Source organism: Diprion similis, chromosome 8 (assembly GCF_021155765.1).
Source record: "Diprion similis isolate iyDipSimi1 chromosome 8, iyDipSimi1.1, whole genome shotgun sequence".
NCBI lineage: Eukaryota > Metazoa > Arthropoda > Insecta > Hymenoptera > Diprionidae > Diprion > Diprion similis.
The window spans coordinates 1,234,897-1,256,996 of NC_060112.1; the positions used below are offsets into that span (position 1 = coordinate 1,234,897).

Genomic DNA, 22,100 nt, shown 5'->3' on the forward strand with positions numbered 1-22,100 from the left:
CTATAAACGTAATATCGTCAGTGATCGTTTCCAATAGCGCTGTTCTAGTTTTTGACGTGTTTGACAAGTGTGGAGGTTTATACCTACATTGCATAAGTGTAAGTCACTGTTTACCGTTGTACCTACAGTAAACATACATGACGTAAGAACGCAACGTTTGCAAAGCGTTTACACTACTCATCATATACCCACTTTTAGGTTCTCACGAACCGAAGAAAATTCGTTGCCGTAAAATCAATCTACTTCGTCGCTGTAGGCATCGAGGCTGCGCTTAGTACAGAACACTTAAGAGTTTTTATATGGAACTATCTCCGCTGTATATTAGAAGCTTTATTCAAATACGGAAAAGTGAGTTCACCATACATTTACTGTTTATTCAATTTAGATGTACAATAAATTTACTACACAATTTAGTTATATAAATTTAAATTATACTTTTTTCTGTTTTTCTTATAAATTTTAGTAAAGTCAATTTTCAATGTAAACTTAAGACGAATACCTGGTAATTTACATTGCTGTACTGAATTTATAAATTTGCAACCTAATTTCGTAAATCGACAACTTTTTTATACAGTAAATGTGTAGTAAATTCACAATCATTTTTAACAATACACGCAGGTGGGGTGTCAATAAAGTCGTTCTTTACACCACGTTAGATTTGCTTCGAAGTTCGGTTTTTACTCGTTTCGATGATCGTCACAACCCACCATATATCAATAAACTTTTATCCGCTTTTAGGTATACGACATGCGATCTTTACTCTAGCAATAAATCTTATTATATACAGCAGACCAAAGCGACAGTTTTCTCTAATTACTGTGTATCACCTACCACACTAAACTGCCATGGAACTAGATGGTTGAAATAAACAGAAAAGACAATTGCTAACTGAACGATTATATCGAACAAAAGGAGAGCTTGTTGACGTCATGCATCGAGTCATTTGTTTACATCTCTAAGTCCAGAACTCGAAGCATGAAAAATGTCGCATATGACTTATTTTCTGATGACTGTTATTTCTCCGTTTTTATGAGAGCACCTTATGAAACATGATTTTTTACTTTCTGGTCATTTGTAAAACGATTACACCTCGCGTTTACTGTTTCCGGTATTAATTTTAACGATTCCCGCAATCCACAATTGATTTGTCTAATAATATTACAGATAAACGGGCGGGTTCGGGGTGACCATGATTGTCTAACCTCTTTAGAAACTTTCCGGCTTCAACTTCGACGTAAAATAATTATGATGATAATAATAATAACAATACGTAACAAAAACAACGACGGTAATTACAGTTGGGGAGACTAGGGCTAGAAGTGACACGGGTAGGTTGTTACAAAGCTTGTTATTTCTGGGATTTCTGGAGGATGATGCCACGGGTTAAGAGGGGGGGCTGAGGTATTTTAACCCCCCCCAACCCGTGGTACCATCTCCCATGTAGTTTAGAAATAATAAGCTTTGTAAAAACCTACTCCCCTTACAACCCTACTCCCCTAGTGTCATTATTTATTCGAACTTTGGAATACCGCGATATGAAATACGTCATCAGCGACCAAAAAAACCTCATGGTACCAATTTTCACTCGAATCTGTTCGTCCATTCTCAATCATTTTGACTTCATTCTTTAGAATTCTTGTATTTAAATAATTCGAAAAGTACTGAAAAGTTCGAAGCCAAAATTTAACCAGTTTTAAGTTTGGAAAAATCGCGTCGATTGGCACTAAGATCATTAAAATCCGGTAACTCGTTCTCGAGATATCGTCAGACAAAAAATTTGATCACCGCATGCGTACAAACATTCATAGACACACACTGATCTACACGGAATACAATTGGAGGTGATTTTTAAGACTTCAAAATGTGGACAGCTAATGAAAAGTTGCATTTTCGGGATGATTACAATAACTATTGTATTTCTCTAAGACCGAGACGCGGTGAGTTAAAAAAATATTTCACGCTAACGCGATCCAGGCTGTGACGAAGTTCTACTAGATTAGATAAGTGTGTTTAATAGGTACATTTATCACGTTCCCTAAGGATCTGGAACTCCTTATTTCAATCAAGTTTGAACCACTTATTCATCAGCTAATTGCTCGCAAGCAATATATTAATATTGTTTCAATATCTTTTGATAATTGTAATAGACGGATGAATAGACCATATAAGCACGTCATTTCCCACAATCCTGAGAGCCAAGGATGTTCTTCAGATCTACAATAATTGCTCGGAGAACAAACGAATCTCATCGCGAACTGTGACTCTTATCGAAAAGAATAAAATACCGATATACCTAGTTTGAAGTGAACCTGACGTGGTTCAAAAAATGGCCTTATATTGACACACCTCCTTTCCAACGTTTTATATCTTCCTTCACATATTCAACATCGCATATTAATCCTATACCTGAAACTCCTCTCAAAGTCTTATTATAGATCCAACCGCCTACCTATACCTACCTATATAACATGTTTAATACGCACGCAGGTGATTAACTGTAACCCGAAGCGTTGCAATGGAGGATGAGAACAGAAATAACCGCACAACGGAAGCGACGACGCAGCCGGATGCTTCGTCGGGAAAGGAAGACTCGGGAAGGTCACAGCTATTGAGACAAATACTGACGGCGATCGGCCCGATAATGTCTACTATATCGGTCGGCGCTACGTTCGGTTACAGCGCGGTGCTGCTGCCGCAACTGAAGCCTGACTCAGCAGCAACAGCAGAGCGATTCGGCCCAGCTTCAAACGTGAGCAGCGTCTTCTGGCCAGAAAACGAGCTGAACGATTACGACAGGGATCATCGAATAACAACGAGCGGCCTCGAGGAGGAATCTTGGATCGCGGCCTCCGCGGCCCTCCTGATGGGCCCGGGTTGCTGGCTGTCGGGTATCCTGATGGAGCGACTGGGCAGACGCCTCACTCAGATCCTGGTGAGTCCCGCGTACGTGATCGCCTGGCTGACGATCGGGTTTGCGCCGAATTTCACGGCCCTGATTGTCGGTCGTCTCTTGTCGGGCCTCTGCGTCGGCCTCCAGGGTCCTCTGGGCCCGGTTTACGTGGCCGAGACGAGCGAGCCGCGCATGCGCGGGATCCTGCTGGCCGGTATAAGCCTGGCCATTGCCGTGGGGATATTGATCTCCCACGTCCTCGGGACCTGGTTCTCGTGGCGGGTCGCCGCCCACCTTTGCGCCGGGTTCCCTGTTTTGTCTTTCCTCGCCTGCCTCTTCGCCCCGGAGAGCCCAGCCTGGCTCGTAAAGAAGAAGCGCATTTCCGATGCAACGAACGCCTGGCTTTACCTCCGTGGTAAGAACGCGGTTGCGGAACTTCGAGCGTTGGAGCATCGTTCGTCGGAATCCCTCGCAAGCTCGACCCGCGGCGGAGTCTGGAAGTCCCGGACGTTTCTCGCGCCTCTAGCGATCCTCAACGTATTTTTCTTCGTACAACAGTTTTCGGGCGTGAATGCGGTCGCCTTTTACTGCGTACAATTGATCGCCAACGTTTCAGGACCCGCGGATAACCGCAACGCGCATTACGCGACCCTGGTTCTTGACGTCGTTCGCCTCATCGCCAGCCTGTTTGCCTGCTGGTTGACCCGCCGATGCGGCCGACGAGTCCTCGCCCTCGTTTCCGGCGCCGGAACGGCGTGCAGCCTCTTCGTACTCGGCGGAGGCCTGCTCTTCGGCCTGGGAATGCCGTGGCTTCCGGGTTCGATGCTCATCGTCTTCGTCTGCCTAGTCAGCATCGGCCTGGTGCCACTGCCCTGGCTTTTATGCGGCGAGATATTCCCCGTGGCGGCACGCGGCCTCGGATCCGGCCTCAGTTCGGGCTTCGCATTCGTTTGCTTTTTCGTCGTCGTCAAGACTGGACCTGAGATGATCGCGACTCTGGGTAATCCGGGAACTTTTCTACTTTACGGATCTCTGACCGCGGCTGGTACGGTTTTCTTCTACTTCTTCTTACCTGAGACCAAGGACAAAACTCTCGAAGATATCGAGGATCACTTCTTGCGGAAAAAAAACGCTGCCACCGCCGCCGTAGTCGCAACCGCGAATACGACTCGTACAGTTTATGATGACAGTATGAAGAGAAGTGACCCGTAGTAAAGTAACTTATATATAGTGTAATTAATGTATATTGTATTATATATTTATATGTATATGATAATAACCTGCAGGGAGTAGAAAGTATAAACATTCTTTCAGCGAATATGACGACCTGAATTTCTTATAGTTGTAACGCTTTTTTTCGCCAGTGTCAATTACACCTACGTTTTTATATAAAATGTGAAATAATATGTAACGATTCATTCGCCTGCATGACATATTAGATAAAGTACTTATGCATGCGTATACTTATTATACTGCGGTCCTGCATATGTAAACATCGTGTGAATAAGCTGAACGGATGCACGATGAATATAACGTTCTGAATTTAACACGGAAGAGAAAAATCAAGCCCATGGTAGAATCAGCTTTTCAAAATATGTAAAAGCCTAGGAAAGAGGCCTCTATATCTCTAACTGGTACATGTATGATAATCGTCAACGTCAATGAAGAGAAGGCGGACGTCGTTAAACCCCATAAAGAATATGTGATTAGAAGTCGAATGCTGCTGCGATGTGGGGGTGGGGGGGTAGGGATATATAAGGTACACACGATACGTACATAATACGCAAGCACACTGCGTATAATGCACGCGAAGGGGCGTGGTACATGGGTAAAACGGTAGCGGCTGCGGCGGGGTTTCCCCCACCACCGGAAGTCGCCTATACACTAGACCTATTCTAGGTTCTAGATTATTAACTAAGTAACGAACAATTATTTCTCGTTCTTATATATGTAATATATGCAATATATGTAGATGATGTGTTTTGTAGCGAGTGCACGTTCTTGCCGACATATCAATTATAGGATCTAATCTATTATTATACATATGCCAGAGGAAAAATCTATCTATTTAGCGATCGCCTGATTTAATAAGGATGAAGAAGCAAATACGTGACAATATCTTCATTTACCCTATCATTACAAGTTGCAGTAATATAGGTATATTAGGTATAATGCGACCGTCTGTGATCCCCATGTATAAGATATACACGGCGCTTTTCTTTTACTTCAATTTTCTGACACAACATAACACCAAATGATTTCATTGGTCTATTCCGTTAGATCGGGCCAATGAAATCACCTAGTGCAGACCTTTGTGTCAGAAAATTGACGTAAAAGTAAACGGCGCATCACATATTCGGGATAACGACGACAACGTCAGAAGCATTGTGTGTATATATATATATGTAGTATATACCTATCCATATTGATTATCCTAAATTGACCCCCCAGGACGAAGAAATGCGTTTCCCCCCTTTCGTGCAAGCTCTTTGCCGCCGACGGCAGAAGTAGCGACGTTGCTCCTGAATCGTCCCAGTCAGTGATCTTTTAGAGCATTATATATAATTAATTCAATTGTATAGAAATTTCTAGAGAAACGGAAGCAAAAAAAATATAATCACAAAACGACAGACTGATATTCGCTCGACCACGAAGATTACGAATGATATTACTTGACGTTAGGCAGAGCGCTCGAACGAATAGTGCGCTATTCGAATAGATTTACTCGAAAACCCATCGCTTCCTCGATTGACGGTCGTTTTCTCCTACAGCAGACATATTATGGCGAGCTCTGCGATATCCGTTTCTTTGCAGCTGACTCGGAACTGGGATCTATCATGCATGAATCGGGATCGGCAATTGCGAAGACGGAAACTAATCATGAGAATAATTATTTCGCACAACTAATTCTCGGTGAGAAACAAGAAACAGTTGACGGAAATCGCTGAGGAAGAAAAGAACGGTGAGACTTTCTTCAATTCAATTAACTTATCTTATTAACACTAATAATCATTTTATGGAATCGTCGACATATTTCCGAAATTTCCATCACTTGCAAACTCTAAAAAACGGCTCTTCGTACATACATCGCTGACTAACCGGAAGTAATTTAAGAACTTTTATAATGGCGGATTAAATTCAATGATGCACGTCCGGGAGACATCGCGCCCGATCTCGTAACCGTTTTCCTTTTCTTTTCCAAATGTTTATGCATAGTGCACAACTAAATTTTAATCAATTTTACGGTTGCTGAATATCGTAGGCAATCAGTATATTTGAAACCGTATCACTAATTTTAATCACCTCACATAAAATTCTTTTTCACAATCACGTTTCGCAATTTATTTTCGTATATCCCCCTGGAGTTACAAATTTTCGCCATCGGTGTATCACACGCCTTCTATACTCAGCGTGATGGTGTCTGAAGCCAATTTTTCAAAATTTCGTACATCTTCGTTTGAGTGCATAAACATTTTTCTATTTGAATCTTGTCTTGCACACTTTAATTAACACAGTAATTAAAATTCATTTATAAATTACTAACTGAAAAGTAAAGAATATACAAACCTATGTAAAAAAAAAGAGAGAGAGCCGCCTCCAGGGCTAGAGAACAAAATTCATACATGCAAATAAACATCCACGTACACAGTATTCACCCATACTTTATACGAATTGCAGTAACTGCACTTCGTCATCCGTCAAATACACCACACACAAACACACAAAGAAAAAAGCTACGCTTCTGTATCCATCGCACTTTATCCGAATCAAACTGTCTTCTTTTTTCCCTGATTTTATACATCGCCCAAATCTTTCGACGGGAACGGCGTGTCTTTAAGAATATCGTTACATACATCCTTGCCTTACGAGAACTTTTTCTTCAATAATAAATAAGAATGAATGAGACATATATTGCATTCGATAAGAATACACACATTTCCTGAATTATTGGGGGAAAACAAAATGTATAGATTTTCGCGTTATACACTTTTTTTCTTTCTATATATGGTTTATTTTCGGGACGGAATAGATCAGGGATATTCACGCATGACATTATAAAATTCTACACATATTAAATGTGTGTGACTAAATATTGTATATCTACATTCAAATTATTATCATATATGTATAATATTTATGTATCATATATATATGTATATATATATATATGCATGTATATGTATACACACATATCGCTATTAATTTAATTTCTATTTGTAGAAAGAGTCCTAGATACACTTTTCATATGTATGTGTATAAATGTCCTAACGAGGCACAATTTTCTGACAATAATTGTATTACAACATAAGTAAGGCCACGTAATATTATTTTATACCTTATGGAATGCACAACGCTAATACATTTTGTATAAGTATCTGTATGGTTGCGTTAATATACGCGATACATTTATGTACGTATCTATACGTATGCAAACGTAGAAAGGAGAGCGAGCGGAATTAAAAAAATATCAAGAGTTCAATTTGAACCATAAAAGCTTACTTTAGAGTCAGAAAAAATAATGCAATGATCATTTCGTGATGAAAAGATGATGTAAAAAGTCCGGAGGCAGGTGAATTAGGTGCACGCTCTCTCCATCAGTTCTGGTAACTGATGCATGTATTTAAGTGTACAAATATTGGATATAGCGGAATCTTGGACATGTAGATCTTTCTCAACGAAAACTCAATTTTTAGTGTTGACGTTTTGAGCCAACTGTGGGTCCTACCTAAGGCATGTTTTTAATAAACACAAAGAATTGAGTTTTTGTTGAGAAGACCTACATATTCAAGATTCTGCTACATATATAATACCTAGGTCAAGATACATTTCTACGTATAGATATTACACACTTTGTTAGTAATGTGGCAGGTATAACGTGCCAGGTCTTAAAATTAAATATATACGTTTTTATGATTGTATATCCTAATATTATTCTAAGAGAATTGTTATAAATAGTACAAACGTTATGGTCCCGATAATACGTTCGTCGAATACTTCATCAGTTAAGAGATTCCTTTTTAACCCACTCCTTCCTATCAATCATCATAATATTTCTACTCAGGATACACCAATATAAATTAAGCGTAAAAACTTTATAGCTGCCTTACTTCACCCGTGAAAACCGAGTATAATTAAGGTAATCCAATATCAAATTAAACGTTCAAAAAATTTGAAACACGTACTTGATTGATCATCCGCAGGATTATAATCATACTATAGTTTGCAATTAACGTGAGACTTCGAATATGAAGACAAGAAAAAAACCGTCCAGTCTTCAGTTGGATGAATACATGCGTGATGTAAATCGTGTGAATTTAGTAACATAAAAATTTGTATCTTATTTACAAATAAATAACAAAGAATATAACGAAAAAAAAAAACAAACAAAATGGACTAAAAAAACTGCAGGCAAATCTTGGCGAACAGAAAATAAACAATGTCATCGTTGATGAAAACGAATCACCATTCGTTCAAGTCATCAATCGTGTCGAATTTCACATTTTCCTTCTCAATTTTCTTTCCACTATCTGGTAAAGGCACGTGTGTGTATATATTTGTATATATATGGTATATATATATATATGTATCTATATAATATATGAATAAAATGGATTGTATATATTTATAAACCTGGAAGGAACGATACTGTTGTGGTTAAAATATTTAAAAACACTGAACAGATTGATGAACAAAGTTCTGGCAGAATTCATAGCTGTGTAGTGATGACTGTCTTTCTAGTGATTACAGTATGGCGTGGCGGGCTTTGAACCGATGGAGTCTCCTGAGTTGGGTCAGCCACGAGCCATGGACTAATATCAGAAACTTCCTGCCCATCATCCTGGAAGAAGCAATCAAAAACGATCTTTCAAATTCCAAAAAAGATGAGGTTTCCTTTGCTACTTAGTTTGTTAATCCAATGTATAGTCACTAGGAACGCGGAGTTGTATACAGCACAGATACCAAACAACGTAGGAACAGGGTAAAACTGAGAACGAATCAGGGGAAACACTGCTGTTCAATAAATCAGCAAGCAATGATCAACACAGCAAGAACCATACCTTATGAGCAACAGTGGTTGTCGTAGTTTGAATTTCCTCAGTTTTCACAATCCTCGCCCCACCTCGCTCAACTTCTCTCTCCCCGTCATCCTTCCGCTCCAAAGCAACAGACTGTTCCTCTTTAAATGGATTCAGTAAGCCAAAGAATGGATTACAGTCGATAAAGGGATTTGTGTTTTTATTTTCTTCCTCTTCGCCTATGGTCCTAGCTGCTGGCATTTCTTTTTCCTCCGAAACTTGGGCAAGGTCATTGTTCTCGTTGCTTGTGAAAGGATTAAACGGGTTCTGGGACTGATTAGAAACCTTGGGGGTTAGCGGTGTAGTTTTCTGCTCAATCTGACCCCAACTGTCCAACGAGAAGTGTGTCACGGTAACCGTATCATCAGCCGGAAGTGTAGCTGCAGCTGCTCCGCTCACAGAGAGTGTCAATTTGTCTCCACCCTATGCGATTAGCCAAGCAAAAGCAACAAAATGTGTAAAAATAGAAAGCTAGCCACAAACAAAAAATAAGAACACCACTTAAACAAGAGCAACAACAAAGATACTCAACACAATTGACCAAAATTGACAGTAGGATTTCGTGAGAGGGGGGTTGACAAAAAATTCGTCAAACATATTTTTGACCAACATCTTTCCATTGCTGCAACGTTTCTCATTAATTAATATCAAAGGCACTCGTATCAATGTAGTAACACTGCCAGGCAGGATCCATACCACTGATTTATCAAGGCAAACTTTTGTAAGATTACTTTGCCGACGAAAGATGATATGTATGGATCAACTTACCACGGACACTATAGTTGCAGCCTCGGTGTGCAGATTCTTGTCTGGAGGTAGTGAAGGCGGTTCGGCAGTGCTGACAGATACAAGATTCGAATTTTTTCCCTGTTCCAGTGATTTTGCCTTCAGTATGTTACATTTTAGTGATTCGGGAGGTATAGGAGTGCGAGGAGGCAGCGTGGAGCCACCACCGACTTGGTTATTGGGTACCAACAGTGGCTGCTGACTATTCATATTCTCAGCAGTTAAGCATGGCTTAACCGGCTCAGCTTCCTTGTCTGTACCAGTAGCTGTGGTTTGATTTCTTGATTCTAGAGGATGTTGATCCTTTGCTAACGATTTAAGCAACGAATCTACTAGTGGTGACGAAGCGCCCTGGATGCTTGAACTGGTTGAATTTGAGCTACATCTGCTGGGCTCGCGTCTGATGGTGTCGGTTTCTACAGCTGGAATAAAGTTGCAGAGGGTAAACTAATGTAAAGGACGTGAGAAGAGCTCAGCATCACATAGTAAAAATGTTCTTGCAAGTGTTGAGCACAATTATTTAACATATGTATCATATTATACAGATGCACCTATGGCACACAACAATCATGACTACGACAACAGTATGAAAATAACATGCATTCATATGTAGGAAGTGGCTAGAGCAAAGAATAATCTCATCTTTATTTTCAATCTCACAAATGGCAATGTGAACGGCAGTTAACTGTTGAGAAATGTTAAATTCCATATCACACATAACATGTCTGGAGCTACTGCCCATTTATCAATACCTTATTTTGATACCAACGTCAACCTAATAAAGATATTCTCACTATAACGAGCAATGAAATTTGTAAACATAAACAACGACATAATAAATTTATTTCACTCAAGTCAAGACGTGGTTGTAAAGAGATTAACAGCAAACTTAGGAAAACTAAGATTGAAAAATCAATAAAGTTATAAATTTGTTACATGATAGGTATGCCAGAAGTCTTTTTTGATTTTCATGTATTGGTATTGCGTAAGTGCCCGTTCTGCATTAAATAAATTTAAAAAATAAATACATAAAAAAAAATGAACGACAATCGTAGACACTTCGTTTCATTGTTAGAACAAAATTAACCAGAATGAGAATAATTTTTAAATTCTTACCAGCGGGAGGCTGAACTTGAGGATGCTGAGGTTGGGCCTGCGGCTGATCTTGCGGCGGTTCGACTTGGTGCTGTCGTTCGCGAAGAACATGGCTCTGACGTCTGGCATATCGCTGGCTTGGTCGTCGTTCGAATTGAACAGTGCGTCTTGCTCGATTAAGCTGGGTTGTTTGAAACTCTGTCTTTCCACTGTAGCGGAATCGTGATCCCATTCGGAAGAAGTTCTGACGGGCTCCGGCTCCCTTGACTGGTGCCCGCAAGCGGAAGAATGCATGGTGCTCGACGGCACACTTCCACAGATGTTTACATGCTTTTTCGTTGGCAAGTCTAAAGACAAAGGTGTGCTCCTGCTCACCCTGGCCCTGGTCATCCTCTTCTACGACAACCAGAGTCAGCTTCTTTTTTTTGAAATCCAGCCTTCCTATTTTCGGCCAGAAAAATAATCCTATCTTCTGTGAACCTTCGAATACCAAAATTCCAGTTGGTGTCAAGCCGAGCGAGTATTCGCAAGCGTCTTTACCGAGTACGGTATGCATATCTACACCGTACATATCGAGCCATTTGGCTTTTCCAAGATATGCGGATTCTGCCTGCGCTGGACTCAGGCCCGAGCACTTTTTATATTCCTCCAATATTTCAAGCTCCATCTGCTCTGTCTGATCATTGACAAAACGAAATTCAGATACCGTTGCTGCGGTATGCACGGACGGATCGTAGTCGCCCAGTTCCGCTGATGAGAGATTAATAAGATGAAGCACTGTGATTTAAATCGAAGTAACGCAATTGACAGCAATTAATAATCATTACTTACACTGCAGAGTGAGAGCTGCCATTTGTATGGCGACTGGATACGGGCAATGCAGTCTCCCATCAAGAAGGTCATGTTTCAGTTGAAGGAAGAACTGATATCGTGTCAATTCTTCCCTTAGAGTATTAGGCTCCGACGAATAAAACTTTACCTTTAATCTTAAAGTGTACGGTGGTCCGACTGCGGATGAATAAAGGGAATAAATTCAATGTGTTCAAAAATTTCAAAGTGTATACTTAAAATGCAACACATACGCATTGCAGCTACTAACTTTTAACCTGCTTCTTGATAGGTTTGGTGGGATCAAGCCAGTGCTGAACATTATTGCTGTCAGTGTACTGCAGCCCAAAGTAATCTTTCTCTATCAAATCCAAACTGTAGAAGACTTGCTCATATAGATCACTGGCCAATGCTTTTTTCTATAGATGGTTGATAAAAAAATAAATAAATAAATAAATAAATAAAAAAAAAGACAACAAAACAGACATAATGTAATTTTATCCAACAACCCAAGCCTGCAAGTAGGAAGATATTCTAGCCTAGGATTTCTAGCTGTTAGCATAGCCGACAAATATGTTTGTGGTTCGGCGGAAATTTAAAAACCATTATATATGCATAACAAGCACTCAGAAACCACAGTATGTCGATGGAAGAATCGGGGTTATCCAGAGAGTGTTTGTTGTCTTACCGACAGTTCAATAGGCAAATCTGTTCCGTCCAGCAGGATAACCCTGCATTGTACAACATTTTTGTTCCCCAATAATCTCTGATTCTTGATGTGCGACGAACCGCCCTGGGCAGTCGTGCTGCGTCCCCTGCGCCGCGATAAGAATCTCAACATTTTCTCCGATTTCCGAGGCACTTGTCTTAGTTACGAAATGCTTTTATCATCGCTGGATGTTTTCTGAAAATTTTTTATGGTATTAAAACTTTGGTAGCACACGGTAACAGAACATTATCGAATAAAATATCAAACTTAAACACACCCCTTCGCCTTCTGTTGACAACGGCAGCCATTTACAATGCAGCGCTACATTCCACAGACTATAAACAAAGATATGGAGGAAGACTTGCTTGGTAACAATTAATTCAGGCGGTGATGGTAGAAATCTTCTGTATCGGTACTAATCATCTCGTTTCAGTACGGCTCATAGTGCCGACTATCTTTAGCGATATATAACCAGTGATACTATTTATCGTCTGCTACTGTTACGCACCATTCGTGTAGCCATGTTGGTATCAAAACGTGAGAATTGATTAAATTTTAATGTTAATATCGTTACATAGAAAGGTGGAAAATGGCCCTTGGTCTACATAGATTTCTGCGTCAGTTGCAGTTAAATACGAAAAGTAAGTAATAGGTCAGGTCGCGCACAACTTGTGAAAATTGCCTGAGTTGACATTACCTAACCTAACTCAACCTTCCCTATCATTTCTAGGAACCATTTCGTCGCAAAGTTACACGGCTAAACCGCCTCCGGATGTTTTTAGTAGATTAGTCGTTCCATTGAGCATCAGACACAACAACAAAGACCTGCGCCCGAACTCTAACATCAATTTTACTCCACGTAGTCTAGATTTTGATTCCAATATTACAAATAACGGAGTAAACATTTCTAAAATAATAAAATGCCCTATACTCACAAACCTGGAAATAATAGAACCGCCTAAAAGTGTCAGCGTAGACAATGTTGAAGATTTTCCAACATCATCTGTCCAGCTTCCACCCATGAAGGAAAATGAAGCAGAAAAACGAGCGGAAAGAATGATAGTAGTTAGAAGAAAAAAAATGAAGAAACACAAGTTAAAAAAGCTACGGAAGAAGATGAAATATGAGTGGGCTAAAGTGAGACAAAAGCGAGAAATGCGGAAAGAAAAAGCCTTCCAGGCTGAACTTCTGGCGCAAATTGCCGTAGCCGAGCAATTTGACGCGGAAAAATACGTGATGGAAAAACTTGAAAAATCGAAAGATAGACCAGTTTTACAAAAACAGAGAAAAGTATTTCCGCTCAGATTCCCGCACGAGCAACCCAGGACCGAGCAATTAGGACCAGTCACAAAATAGTAGTGTCAGCAAGAATATCCTATTAATGTATTATACAGGCAAAATAAAAACGTATGGTTCAAAAGAAATAAGTTGACCAAACATGTTTAGTGCCGCTCTGACAAAAAACTTGCAGTAAATAGTGAATTCTTATAATGAAACGTTAGGCAATTAATTTGATTCATACAAGGTGAAATGATTACAGAATACTATGAACCTCATGTTTTTCCAAAATGTGTAATAAATCATTTCGTTTATTATGGTTTTTTCTTTTCATTTTGCTTAACCGTACAGCTTAATAAAGAAAGTTAATTTACGAATTTTGCCCGAATCGCTTCAGTCCATACGTGTCTTTAGGTGTCGTGTGGTAACCTTGTCCTTTTCGCTGAAAAAAAAGATGTACCATTTGTAAATAGATTTAGCATTGCTAGAATGCCAGCCTTTTTTCGTCACTTCACAACACTTTTGTATAACATTTTGGGCAATACATTACTTACATAATATGGACAATTGCACCCCATCCAGAAATGGCATCACGATCACAAGCATTGACCAAAGCCTGGCTAACAGTTTCAAAAAGATCATCAGGCTCCAAATTAGGCTCGTAAAGGACCTCGCACATTCCATACAACTGCTCTGTGCACGTCCCACCAACCACAAAGTCCTCCGGCTCATTCGGGCAGCCAATCAAGTCCATGTTGCAGACAAATGGCTCAAAGGTGACAGGGTCTAGGCCAGCTACAATCGGCTCAACAAAGTATGGACCGAATCGCTTTTCATACAGTAAATTAGAGATCATGGAGCTAAACGTTTTGGGGTGAATCTTCCTGTCCTCCTTGAGCTCGTACAAATTCAACCTAAATCTCAGTCTCTCCATCACAGTAATGGTATCTGTGGCTAGACCAGGAAGTCCCAAGTATAAATGTGGACCCATTTCAAATATCTTATCAAAGTCGCATGATATCGTCTGTGCCTGTACCCCAAATCTACGATCTGCAGCAATGGCAACGCAGTTTTTGCCTTTCATCGCTATGATAGCGCCTCCGTTATATGCCAAGATACTCTGAAACAATTGATATGAAGTTAGAAAATTTTGACCGATGGCCAGATATCCTGTAAGCACAGGAGTTTCTCGAAATTAATGAGAATGTAAGGTACGTTACTTCATTATAGAATGGTTATAGCTACTGTCACACAAATATGCAGTGTCATCTGATGCACGGTTTGACATAAACCTAACCTAAAAATAAAACTACACACCACATAGCGTACAATCTTGCAGTGCAAATTATTTGTTGACTCAAATGATTTATGACTTATTGGTTTTATCTGAATTCTTACCATTTCTAAGGAATTTCTTTGCCCTGGTTGCTGGGAATGATCAGGACGCTGTATTGGTGAGCAACGGTGCCGCTTTGCCAAATCTCAACCTCAAACTAACGTGTCTGGTTAGATCCATTTTAGATCGTAATTTGTAGCTGTGGTACTTGACTCTGGTGGTGATTTCAAGAACGAATGCCTCGCTACATTTCAGGCATCGCGTAGTTTGTGGAAAAACTTTCTAGACACCCCGCACCCCTAGTTCTTGATTAATTGGGAAGAAAAAAAAATGGCCGTGTAATGTTATTGAGAAGTTTAAGGTAGATTATTTGGCTGTATATGTTGGTTGGAAATGAATGAGTGATTCGTTAAGTTAAGGAATTAACCCGACACCGTTACGCTGTATTGATACGTATGTAACACGCGCAAGTTATAAGATTCGACGAACTGGCGCCCCAGAATCTAGAATCACGCGTTTCAAATGTCATTTATTTTGCAACAAGGGGATGACTTGTTCACACATATGAAATTTCACGATATTTTCAAAATTATAATCGCTGCTATATCGCGTTACTTGAAATTCTGTTCTATTCGCGTACCCGAAGCTTCAAGCTTTCCTTTCGATCAAACCCTTCTATTTATATCAAAGAACTATGTTTTTTGGTTACCTTGATAATCCATTACTCATACGGATATATTGCAAACTTCCAACGGCCGAGGACCTTTAAATTCCGAAAATCTGTTTTTCACACGAGAACAGATAAAAATTCTCATTTCTTCTTCAATTTTCCATTTATATACAATGGGGAAAACTAACGCATGAAATTATTTGAGACGTATGTAACCTTGAATTGCTTTCATCTCGATTGATTCTGATTCAATAACAGTTGTAAGTATAAATTATTCTCTCATCTAAGAGGAAGTTTTATCACAACAGAAATGTTGCAAAATCCTTATACAACAATAAGTCGCACAATGAGATGCTCTATTTTTCAAATATTTCAGTTATAAAAAATCGTTTATACATATAGAAAGCTTGTGTATTTATACATCTGTTTTAATATGACAGTACTTGTTGTTGAGCTAACGTAAATGTCAAGCTAAGAAAGATGTAGATCAGGATTATTTAAAGTAATCGATTGTAATGGTTTAAAGTAGAAAATGAGATATGTCACTGATGTTTGAAACATGGAGGAAAGTAGCGATGACTCTGCACTTGCGTGTAGTTTATAGCTAGTATGTTTCGGCCTCGCAACTTGGCTCACGAAATGAAAACATTGGTCTTTTAAAGATGAACGGCATCAAGATACTATGCAATTTTTTTATCTTCTGTATTTCTGCTTTTCTTGAAGTCTGAATTCATAAACATATCCGGTTGTATATTTTAATTCTAGATACTTCTTTCCGAATATTGACAAAATAGCTAATAGTAAAACTGCATTCTCACCTTTGAATATCTCGTTTTATCTGATCTAACACTGAATTATTCTCATTTTTAGATATCTCGCAGCTGAAGCTGTCATCTGCCATTTGTAATCCCTATACTTAGCATAAAGGAATTTCCCTGAGGAACATCCTGATATTTTTCAACCTACGAGAGGGTAAACGAAAATAATAAAGAAGAATGTCGTTGAAACCAAAACGGGTAGACTTCTCTCAAACCTGGAATGTTCTCCAAGAAACTGTCAAAGGAGTCATCACGTTAGCCGATGTCCCCAGATCGACATGGAATGACAGATTCACGTATGTACATTTATATCTAAAATTTAGAACTAAGTATCAATTCAGTTTCGCATATTGCCTGACACATCTTTTCCACAACAGCGATGTGTATTCCCTGTGCGTCGCTTACCCTGAACCACTTGCCGATCGACTGTATGATGAGACCAAGCACTTTCTCGACGATCATGTGTCGGAGCTTTTGTTAGAGGTCTCCAATGAAGGGAACACAGGTCTTCTGCAAGCATATCACAGTGCGTGGACAATGTATTCACAGGGAATCGATTACCTTCACCAACTCTATCTCTACCTCAATCAGCAACACATTAAAAAGCAAAAGACAACAGAGGCAGAAATAATATACGGGGCATCGTGCGCCGCTGCAGCAGATTACCAAGAGCAAATGGAGATCGGGGAACTTGGGCTGGATATTTGGAAACGTAAGATGATTACTCCCTTGAAGGAATCTTTGGTTTCACTCTTACTAGCAGGAATTCATGGCGATCGATTGGGAAAGGCTCGACACGCTACCACTGACGTTATCTGCGGGGTCATTCAAAGTTTTGTTCGTGTGGAAGAATACAAAAAGAAAGGCCAGTTAGATGTACGTACGATGAACATCTCTTCCCTTATTAAAATTTATTTCAGCTTTCCCTCGCGACTGCTAGCAATAATGTACTATTGCATAGAATACAGAATAACCGGTGTTGTTCTAGTCTTCGAAAAGTCGAAGATGTTTCTTACCTGTCTCATTATTAACGACAATATTATTCATGCAAAAGCAATTTTCATTCATTCTACAAGTTCGCCAAAAGTATATTTCAATGAGGTGCAAATTTTTGCAAAGTAAATATTAGCCGTTTTTTGTACCAGTTATAAATTTAGTAAATATTCTTCTTTTTTTTACGTATCGTATCCTTGCAGTTGTATCAGCAAATTTTTGAAGAACCTTTCCTCGAAAACAGTGGAAATTTTTATGCAAGAGAAGCATCCGAACTGCTCCAAAAGTCCGATGTATCTTATTACATGGAACAAGTGAGTTGGAGGTTTAGTCAGGAAGAACTACGCTGCCAAAAATTCCTTCATAGTAGTTCAGCTCCGAAGGTAAAGCACCTATTGATAAATAAGTTAAAATTTATGTTCACAATACGTCACTTTAATAACATTAGATTACTTCAAAAAATAATATTCAATTTGGAACGATTTCTAAAGGTGCGACAGTGCTGTCAGGAGAAAATGGTTGCCGCGCACTTGTCATGGTTACACGCCGAAGCCGATGTGATGATCGAAAACGAGCGTACAAGGGATCTCAGTTTTCTTTATCCTTTACTGAGGCCATTGCCATCAGGTCTGGCGCCTCTTATTCGAAAACTTACAGCGCACATCACTCAGCAAGGCCTGCGAGCTATCGGAACTCTCCAAGGTGACAATGTGAGCATTTCCAAAGCGATCAAAGGTTGACATCCATTCCGAATAAAAAATCAACAGTGAAATTTTTCATCAGTCAATATTATTCAAAATTTACGATACTAAGACCTTCTATTTTAAATCATTTAGGTTCACATGCAATTCGTGGAAAGCATGCTGGACGTCCACACCAAGTACTATGAGCTCATCAAGGCTGTATTTAAAGGCGATCAAGCTTTCATTAGCGCCTTGGACAAGGCCTGTTCAGCCGTCGTTAACCATCAACCTGCTCCTCGTCAGCCAGCGCGTGCCGCTGAACTGGTAAATTTTTCTAACGCCATCGAAACGTGATTCAAACACTCGTCTTGTCTATCTAGATGTGAAACTAATAGGTCATTTTTTTAGCTGGCTAAGTATTGTGACTCCTTGCTGAAAAAATCATCCCGAGGAACGACAGAAGGCGACGTCGAGGAAAAACTGGCCCGGTCGATAACAGTCTTCAAGTATGTAGATGATAAGGACGTGTTTCAGAAGTTTTACGCTCGAATGCTGGCCAAGCGGTTAATCCATCAGCAGTCGCAGTCAATGGACACGGAGGAAGCTATGATAGACCGGTTAAAACAAGCGTGTGGATATGAATTCACAAACAAATTACACCGGATGTTCACCGACATGTCCGTCTCCGCCGATCTAAATACCAAGTTCTCATCCAGCCTGAGGGAACGGGAAAAGGAGGGCCAAAAACAACTCGGAATCGGATTTGGAGTCTATGTTCTTCAAGCCGGCGCCTGGCCGCTCGGTCTTCCTCCTGCTCCCGGTCCTTTTCATGTTCCACAGCAGCTGGAGCAGTCCATTCAGGCTTTCGAGACGTTTTACCACGCTCAATTCAGTGGGCGTAAGCTCACCTGGCTGCACCCTCTTTGTCAGGGTGAACTAAAGTTAAATTATTTGAAACGGCCGTACCTGGTTACTGTACAAACTTATCAAATGGCGTTACTCCTGCTGTTCGAACACTGTGACACGTTACCTTGCAAGGAGGCTGCTATGTCCCTTGGCGTTTCTCATGAACAGCTGGAGAAACACGTAGTCAGCTTAGTAGACTGTAAACTTTTGAAAAAATCACCCGACGGCGAATTTGGCGAGGAGACGATACTCATGCTCAATTTGGATTACTCGAACAAACGGACGAAGTTCCGGGTCACAGCCGCTCTTCAACGGGAGGGACCCCAAGATGCAGAAACCACCCATCGTAGCGTCGATCACGATCGTAAGCTTTATCTCCAGGCTGCCATCGTCCGTATAATGAAAAGTCGAAAACTCCTGCGACATAATCAACTTGTGCAAGAGGTAAGATTTGCCGCATTGAAGAGAGTCTCTTTAAAAAATAATTCGTAGAACAAATATATCATTGACGTTTTTTTCCTTTGGTTGATAATTATTATTTTTATGAGAACAGTATTCTAATTAAAAGAAAAATCTAACTTGTACTAACTCGTTGCTGCTACAACGTGTTACAATCTTGAAATGTTTTGTTTTCAACAACTATGACAATAACTCTTATCAGTAACGAGGAAAATCATTCCAACAACTGAACAGAAGATTAAAGTTTGTCAAAGTAGCAAATAATTTACATATATTTTATTGTTACAGGTTCTTGGTCAGTCTAAAATTACTTTTGCTCCATCGATTGGAATGATCAAAAAATGCATCGAGGCTCTGATTGACAAACAATATATCGAGCGTACAGCGAACAGTTCAGACGAATATTCTTACGTTGCGTAACCTAGCTCCAGTCCACCTTTGCTAATTTATTTCAAGTAATAAGACCCTCCCGTATGTCTTGCGTACTGCGGCGCAACGTAAAGCGATTCATTGTCAGCAGGAGCAAGTAACTGTGCGACGATCACTCTCTCTCTTTCTCTCTCTCTCTATTACACAAGAATCATCTTGCGTAGTAATCGCACGTCAGTTATCTGCCGAGAAAAATAAAATTCAGCCCTGTTAATGCAGCTGATTTGTAACAATGAAACAGGGCCAGGGAGTAACGTAAAAGACTTAACTACTCCTTATACCGATTAAAAGTAAATTAATTGATTAGGTAAAATGTAATATATATGCAACCAATAAAGATGCCGTTACTATTTTATCATCGGTCTAATAATTTCGGTACTGGATTCATTCTTTTTTTGTTGATCCTGTGCAAAGTGCTTTTCCAAGAGAAAAAATATTAATGTCCATGCCTGGTTTCAAAATTCAATAATATACGGTGAGGAAGAGCATACGTTCGCCTATTCATATACTCATATTCATCAGTTAATCTGTTTTTTACCTCCTTAATTTGTTTTCTAATTATTAATTGAAGGCGACTTTGTGCTGCACGTACGAAATGAAATTTCTCACTGTACATTTAAGAAGTCAAATCACACAACGCTTATAATACTAAATAAATTAGTAATCGCTATTTTAACGCGTATACAAATTTAATAATGTAAGATTTTTCAAATCTTTACATATTTTACTAATTTAATCTCAGCCAATCGTGATTAATATCATCGTGACCGTTACAGTCATCATCTAATTATTCCACACTTTTGGGTTAGCGAAAAATTTTGATCAATTCAATTATTATCTCGCTCTTATAATCAGAGTCGAAAAAGCTGCTCTCCATTGTACAACAGTAAGGCGTTCGTTGTCGGATTGAACATACCGTACAACGTACTAGACCCGCATCATTACGATCTTGGTGATTTCAATTGTAACAGCTCAGGGTCAAGCAAAGGATTCTCATCGTTCTCCAAAGGCTTGTTCATGTGATTCACTATGAGCGGAGATGGAGTCGCAGCATTTCCATATGGAGAGAATCCAGCCCATTCCATGCCGAGATAAATTGGAGGTGGACTACCCATCGGTGGTTCTAACAGCAGATGATCCTGTGGCTGCTGTTGCTGATGTTCTTGACAATCCGGAGACGTGATGTGGGAGGCCATGTGAGTAGCAGCCTTACACTGCTTCTCCTGCTTCCTCCACTTGGCTCGTCTGTTCTGAAACCAGACCTGCAAAGATTCAACGACCTCCAATTATATCTGCAATTACAGTTTCCAGGATTTCACAACTCGACAAAGTACGCTTACTTGAACTCTGGCCTCAGTCAGCTGGATTCGAAGAGCGAGCTCCTCTCTGAAGAACACGTCGGGGTAATGAGTCTTTTGGAAAGCTCTTTCGAGTTCTTCCAACTGAAAATTAGTAAACGTAGTGCGATATCTTCGCTGTTTTCGCTTTCCCATTCCAGCAACAGGCCTATCATCGCCTCCGGGACTTGGCGAGGAAAAGTCGTATGCTGAAAAGGAAACATCGACAGATTTCAAAGGTGAGATTACATGGGTATGTTCGAGTAATAAGTCGTAACTCATTTTCGTGAATAAGGAATGCTTATTTCATTAGGAAATCTGTTTATGAGTGTTAAACAGATTACTGCTAACTCTATTTAAGAAAAGGGTACCCTGCCGCTTAATGCACTTAGCAATAATTTAATTGAACGCTTCCCCAAGAGCGTGGTACTTAATTAAATAAAACTACCATTCCCAGAGGGACGTGTGTCCACTTACTGAATTTTGCAGGGAAGCAAACGGAGGAGGATTGAGTGCCCATCAGTCCAGCTAGAGTGGCCGATTGCAGATCACCAGAATGTATATCGTCATTTGTACCATCAGCAGTGATGATAGAACCTGCTGAAACGAGAGGATCTCGAGGAGTCCCGACCAAAAATAACTGCCTGTTGTTATCTTCGACAGATTCTTCTTCCTTCAAATCCATTTTTATCCAAGTCTTTTCGACGGTATAATACCGATGAATTTATTAAAGTTAATTTGATTTGCAACTGACTTTTACTTTGCTGAGGCGATGCCCCAAGTAGAATAGGCTGTCGGTAATTGAA

At 39.9% G+C, this 22,100-nt stretch overlaps 6 protein-coding genes across 10 annotated transcripts; 3 read left to right on the top strand and 3 right to left on the bottom strand.

The window, feature by feature from the left end:
- Positions 1-4,168, top strand: LOC124409689 (facilitated trehalose transporter Tret1-2 homolog). The gene is made up of 2 exons (XM_046887471.1): positions 1-98; positions 2,488-4,168. Exon 2 carries the CDS (start codon positions 2,516-2,518, stop codon positions 4,100-4,102), a length of 1,587 nt encoding a protein of 528 aa, XP_046743427.1. The 5' UTR covers positions 1-98; positions 2,488-2,515; the 3' UTR covers positions 4,103-4,168.
- Positions 4,169-7,086: 2,918 nt separating this feature from the next.
- LOC124409686 (band 4.1-like protein 5) lies at positions 7,087-12,711 on the bottom strand. Of its 3 annotated transcripts, none has more exons than XM_046887462.1 (8): positions 12,663-12,711; positions 12,365-12,580; positions 11,948-12,095; positions 11,680-11,856; positions 10,870-11,598; positions 9,736-10,175; positions 8,950-9,390; positions 7,087-8,729 (listed from the first exon to the last, which is right to left on the bottom strand). In XM_046887462.1, exons 2-8 carry the CDS (start codon positions 12,515-12,517, stop codon positions 8,598-8,600), a joined length of 2,220 nt encoding a protein of 739 aa, XP_046743418.1. In that variant the 5' UTR covers positions 12,518-12,580; positions 12,663-12,711; the 3' UTR covers positions 7,087-8,597. The 3 variants fall into 3 exon arrangements, with proteins under 3 accessions (XP_046743418.1, XP_046743419.1, XP_046743420.1); XM_046887463.1 differs by having other exon boundaries at positions 12,653-12,670; XM_046887464.1 differs by lacking the exon at positions 8,950-9,390.
- Positions 12,712-12,873: 162 nt separating this feature from the next.
- Positions 12,874-13,780, top strand: LOC124409694. The gene is made up of 2 exons (XM_046887477.1): positions 12,874-13,026; positions 13,116-13,780. The coding sequence occupies exons 1-2, from the start codon at positions 12,975-12,977 to the stop codon at positions 13,739-13,741; spliced, it is 678 nt and encodes a 225-aa protein (XP_046743433.1). The 5' UTR covers positions 12,874-12,974; the 3' UTR covers positions 13,742-13,780.
- Positions 13,781-13,990: 210 nt separating this feature from the next.
- Positions 13,991-15,207, bottom strand: LOC124409695 (proteasome subunit beta type-3). The gene is made up of 3 exons (XM_046887478.1): positions 15,062-15,207; positions 14,218-14,783; positions 13,991-14,105 (listed from the first exon to the last, which is right to left on the bottom strand). The coding sequence occupies exons 1-3, from the start codon at positions 15,062-15,064 to the stop codon at positions 14,057-14,059; spliced, it is 618 nt and encodes a 205-aa protein (XP_046743434.1). The 5' UTR covers positions 15,065-15,207; the 3' UTR covers positions 13,991-14,056.
- Positions 15,208-15,229: 22 nt separating this feature from the next.
- Positions 15,230-20,312, top strand: LOC124409685 (cullin-2). 3 transcript variants are annotated; one of them, XM_046887460.1, is made up of 8 exons: positions 15,230-15,360; positions 16,540-16,783; positions 16,865-17,363; positions 17,684-17,863; positions 17,972-18,190; positions 18,317-18,487; positions 18,572-19,513; positions 19,817-20,312. In XM_046887460.1, the coding sequence occupies exons 2-8, from the start codon at positions 16,665-16,667 to the stop codon at positions 19,946-19,948; spliced, it is 2,262 nt and encodes a 753-aa protein (XP_046743416.1). In that variant the 5' UTR covers positions 15,230-15,360; positions 16,540-16,664; the 3' UTR covers positions 19,949-20,312. The 3 variants fall into 3 exon arrangements, with proteins under 3 accessions (XP_046743416.1, XP_046743417.1, XP_046743415.1); XM_046887461.1 differs by having other exon boundaries at positions 15,317-15,452; XM_046887459.1 differs by lacking the exon at positions 15,230-15,360 and adding an exon at positions 15,479-15,929.
- On the bottom strand, positions 19,854-21,979 carry LOC124409693 (homeobox protein ARX-like). Its single transcript, XM_046887476.1, has 3 exons — positions 21,772-21,979; positions 21,298-21,503; positions 19,854-21,219 (listed from the first exon to the last, which is right to left on the bottom strand). The coding sequence occupies exons 1-3, from the start codon at positions 21,977-21,979 to the stop codon at positions 20,899-20,901; spliced, it is 735 nt and encodes a 244-aa protein (XP_046743432.1). The 3' UTR covers positions 19,854-20,898.
- Between the last annotated feature and the right edge of the window lie 121 nt (positions 21,980-22,100).